This window comes from Hyalella azteca, unplaced genomic scaffold (genome assembly GCF_000764305.2).
Source record: "Hyalella azteca isolate HAZT.00-mixed unplaced genomic scaffold, Hazt_2.0.2 contig3942, whole genome shotgun sequence".
Lineage (NCBI taxonomy): Eukaryota > Metazoa > Arthropoda > Malacostraca > Amphipoda > Hyalellidae > Hyalella > Hyalella azteca.
This window is the reverse complement of record NW_025934170.1, coordinates 8,003-12,786: the sequence shown is the minus strand read 5'-3', so window position 1 is coordinate 12,786 and position 4,784 is coordinate 8,003. Positions and strand designations below refer to the sequence as shown.

The window sequence follows — 4,784 nt, the reverse complement described above, 5'->3', positions numbered from 1 at the left end:
TCAACTCATCGTCGTGTGTTCAACACATATTCAACTCATCGTCGTGTGTTTCAACACATAATCAACTCATCGTCGTGTGTTCAACACATATTCAACTCATCGTCGTGTGTTCAACACATATTCAACTCATCGTCGTGTGTTCAACACATGTTCAACCCATCGTCGTGTGTTCAACACATGCTGCTTACGTCACCTGTTGACGTTCCCTCGCCTTGCGTTTGTTTTCAACGTTTATCAACTGTTGATTTTTTTGTTATTTTTTTTTATTAATGTCATTGCTGCAAAAAATTCCAATTTATATTATATTGTATTATGTCTGTCTCTTATACACATCTAGACGTGTATAAGAGACACGTGTACAGGCGCTACTGGCCGCGTGTACAGGCGCTACTGGCCGCGTGTACAGGCGCCACTGGCCTCGCGTACAGGCGCTACTGGCCGCGTGTACAGGCGCTACTGGCCGCGTGTACAGGCGCTACTGGCCTCGTGTACAGGCGCTACTGTACACGGAAGGAGCCAGTAACCCTTCACACAAGGCCATTAGCACGACCAGTATTGGAAAGTTCAAGTGGACGCCACAACTGTCCCCGTGTACAAGCATTATCAAGTATCAACCAGGCCTGTAACGTTGAAATAACGCTAGGTTAACGTTTTTTTAACGGAATCAACGTTTTTTAACGTCATTTGGAGAAATAGTTCGGTTGCTGGTTCATAATTAAATGAATTTCAAATCCCAATATTATTTTATCAACGATAAACACGTTGAATTGATCGTATTCATGGTACGCTGGTGCATGAATCAGTTGATTTGTGTTGAACTAACGCTGTGTTTCTTGCTCCCCCGCTGCCGCTGTGTTGGAACTCGTCGTGTGTTCAACACATAATCAACTCATCGTCGTGTGTTCAACACAGAATCAACTCATCGTCGTGTGTTCAACACAGAATCAACTCATCGTCATGTGTTCAACACAGAATCAACTCATCGTCGAGTGTTCAACACATAATCAACTCATCGTCGTGTGTTCAACACATAATCAACTCATCGTCATGTATTCAACACATAATCAACTCATCGTCATGTATTCAACACATGCTGCTTGCGTCATCTGTTGACGTTCCCTCTCCTTGCGTTTGTTTTCAACGTTTATCAACTGTTGATTTGTTTGTTATTTTTTTATTAATGTCATTGGTGCAAAAAATTCCAATTTACATTATATTGTATTATTTGTACCGTATTGTGTTATTTATTGTACTGAACTGTGTTAATGTATTATTTGTATTGTGTTATTGTATATTGTACTGTCATTATTGTATATTATATGTAACTAAATAAATATATATGTTATATATAAAATATAATTCCTATAACAGCCGTGGCCGGGGCAGCGAGACGCGCCTCCTGCGTCCCTAGTAGTGGAGGTAGTGACCGCTAGTGACTAGTGGCTAGTGTANTATCATTTATCCTGTCTCTTATACACATCTAGATGTGTATAAGAGACAGCGCTAGTGGCTAGTGGCTGGTGTGTGGCTTGTGGCTAGTGTGTGGCTAGTTGCTAGTGGCTGGTGTGTGGCTAGTGGCCGGTGTGTGGCTAGTAACTAGTGGCCGGTGTGTGGCTAGTGGTCGGTGTGTGGCTAGTGACTACTGGTCGGTGTGTGGCTAGTGACGCTAGTGGCTAGTGACCGGTGTGTGGCTAGTGACGCTGGTGGCTAGTGACCGGTGTGTGGCTAGTGACGCTATTGGCTAGTGGCCGGCGTGTGGCTAGTGAGGGTAGTTACTAGTGGTTGATGTGTGGCTAGTTACTAGTGGTCGATGTGTGGCTAGTGACTAGTGGCCGGTGTGTGGCTAGTGACTAGTGGCCGGTGTGTGGCTAGTGACGCTAGTGACTAGTGGTCGGTGTGTGGCTAGTGACTAGTGGTCGGTGTGTGGTGGCTAGTGACTAGTGGCCGGNCAATTAGCCAACTGTCTTTCCCACTTTTTCATTTGTAAATAAATATATGATTAATACAAGAAATATATTTCTTAATATAGAAGTGCTTAAATTTGGGAAAAAATATCAGTCTGCTCACTCTGCTGTATTCAGTCTAGGTAGACCTGTCTCTTATACACATCTAGATGTGTATAAGAGACAGGTGACACGCGTTCTGCTCGTATCACTGATACGCCCCTATTGCCGGGCTCGTATCACTGATACGCCCCTATTGCCGGGCTCGTATCACTGATACGCCCTATTGCCGGGCTCGTATCACTGATACGCCCTATTGCCGGGCTCGTATCACTGACACGCCCTATTGCCGGGCTCGTATCACTGATACGCCCTATTGCCGGACCAAACTGAGTCAGGTTGACCCACGCAGGACAAAATTTCATCGTCATTTGGACAAAGTCTCGCACATTTATTTGAGTGATGCATATTATAGTTCACCTAACGACCGTCCGGAACAATATCTAATAATATATTTTATAATATAAATAAAATATATATAAATTATAACGAAATAAAACGACGTTATATCAACATTTTTTCAGGGTTATTTCAACGTATTTTTCTTAGTAGCATAGTAGCTTATCTTTGCTTGCTTCTATATACACTAATATTTTTCTCTTATTAATTATATATCATATTTATCATCTTATACTATCCCAGTGCTGTCTTATATTGTTCATGTTTTTATATCCATCTTATCGCAAAAATTATCCATTAAGACCCAAAATAATCCCCCCTCCCCGGTTGGGGGAGCACTGAACTAACCATCCCTACTCCCCCCCCCCTTGAATTCTATTCATATTTTCACCCCTTTTATTAACCCCTAAAATAACCCCCTCTCTGTGGAGAAGGGGGAGTACTGAACTAACCCCCTCTACTAACCACCCCCTCCCCTCCTCGCCCCTCCGTAGCAGTCCACACCCGCCGGTTGGGGGCGCGCCAGAACTCCCTCCCCCTCATCGGGGTCCCCCCCGCCGTGAAGGGGGGCTCCGCCCTCCCCTCTGTCCCCGACGAGGGTCCAGGCTCGCCGACCAATGAGGAGTCGGAGGCTAGTCACGTGACCAAGAAAAGTGATGACGTCACGACTACGTCATCAGGCGCAGGCGCCTCGACCAATCACGACGCGGCTGGTGGTGACGACACCGCGGTGGGCGGGGCCTCAGACACTGATATTCGTATCACTGAAAACCCCTTGGAGCATCCGGCGGTCTAAAGATCATTTATTTCGGAAAAATGTGCAGAGGAATTAAATTATTTTGAAAAAGATGTTCAGGAAGACTCAAATTATTCTGAGAATGTTACTTTTAATTAATCTGAAAAATTTCTAAGTATTTTTTGCTTAAATGCTTATTGGGATTTCGTTTTGAAAGAGTTTGAGGGATCGGACCTGAAAAATGTTGAAGTGATTTTAAACGAAATAAAAGTATACTTGATTTATCCAGCAAAAATATCCTTGCCATGACATGATGAGTGTAATGCGCGTGTGTCACGTCAGCACCTCCTCCCTCGGATGCTAGAGCGCAACTGACGTTACCCGCTTGGCTGCAGAGTTGCCAGATGCTGCCAAGAGAAAACTGTTCATTTTACTCATAAAATGCCATACTTGGCAGTAATTTAGCGCAAAAATTAAATTTTTAAAGGTCTTATACATAGAGAACTAAAAAATTCAATTTAACTTTGATTTTCACCGGCCAACTTTCTTGAAAAAGACTCAAATTGTGAAATTTGTCCAGAAAAAAAGCCCATCTGGCAACCTGTTCGGCCGTAGCACAGATTCCGCCGCGTGACGCTAGGCCGAAAATTTTATTCCCTTGTCCTAAAATTAATTAGTTAATTAATTTAATTAATTAATTAATAATTAATTAATTTAGTGGCTAAAAGAGCAACGGCACACACTCATAAAAATAAATGGACGATTTTGTTCAAATATTGATAAACTCTTTTACCTGCAGCACGAGCATAAGCGGACCGAGCTCTGATACCTATTTTTATTGGGCCAAAGTGAGTCAGGATGACCCATAAGGGGATGGAGAATTGCAGGAAAGCTATTTAGACAAATCCCACTCGTTTATTTGAGTGTAGCGAGTTTTTTTTCCAATGCAGGCAGCGGTGACGCTATATATAGCAACGAGCCACATAGATATAATATATAGTTTACTTAGATATCTTCTGCACAAATTCATGAGCTTTTTCTTTAGAAAATATAGCGCTATTGATTGCAAAGATTTTGGTTCGCTGTTTCGTGAATTTTACACTTGAGCGCAAAATATCTTCAACCCCCTCCCCCCTCCTTCATTTTGACACTCAGAAAATCAGTGGGTCAAATTGTCCAAATTGTGACACACTTTCTGCACGTATCACTGATACGAGCGCCCTTTAGTCGGGGAAAAATAAGTCGGGATGACCTTCAAATGAGGTCAAAAATGCTCCACTACTTGGACAAAACTTCACCCATTGCTCTGAGTGTACAGAAATTCATCATTCCGGTATAATAAAAATGAAAACATTAATATAAGTAAAAAGCTTACGAATAATAATAGCATAGTAGATATATTTGTGCTGAGAGTCGATCTTTTAGCCGCGCGGTTTTTAAAACAATCTCGTTGTTTGTGTTCTCAGCTTGTGCATTGTTGGAACATGTGCTGTCTGTAGTGCCCAGCTGTACAAAAATGTCGCCTTTCAAAATAAGTTTTTTTTTGTCTTATTTATGAAGCATATTCGTTAAATTGCCTCTATAGTGTTTGAAAAATCACCGTTAATTTGTATTACCGGCATTTCATTTAACGGCAGACACGTGAA

At 42.2% G+C, this 4,784-nt stretch overlaps 1 protein-coding gene across 1 annotated transcript in view; it reads left to right on the top strand.

The window, feature by feature from the left end:
- The window catches only part of LOC108675174, a 17,000-nt gene extending 13,751 nt beyond the window's left edge, over window positions 1-3,249 (top strand). The window contains exons 7-8 of the mRNA XM_047879838.1: window positions 1,372-1,419; window positions 2,897-3,249. Of these exons, the coding sequence (XP_047735794.1) occupies window positions 1,372-1,419; window positions 2,897-3,198 (350 nt within the window). The 3' untranslated portion in view covers window positions 3,199-3,249. The remainder of the gene's footprint in view (window positions 1-1,371; window positions 1,420-2,896) is intronic.
- The last annotated feature ends 1,535 nt before the right edge of the window (window positions 3,250-4,784 follow it).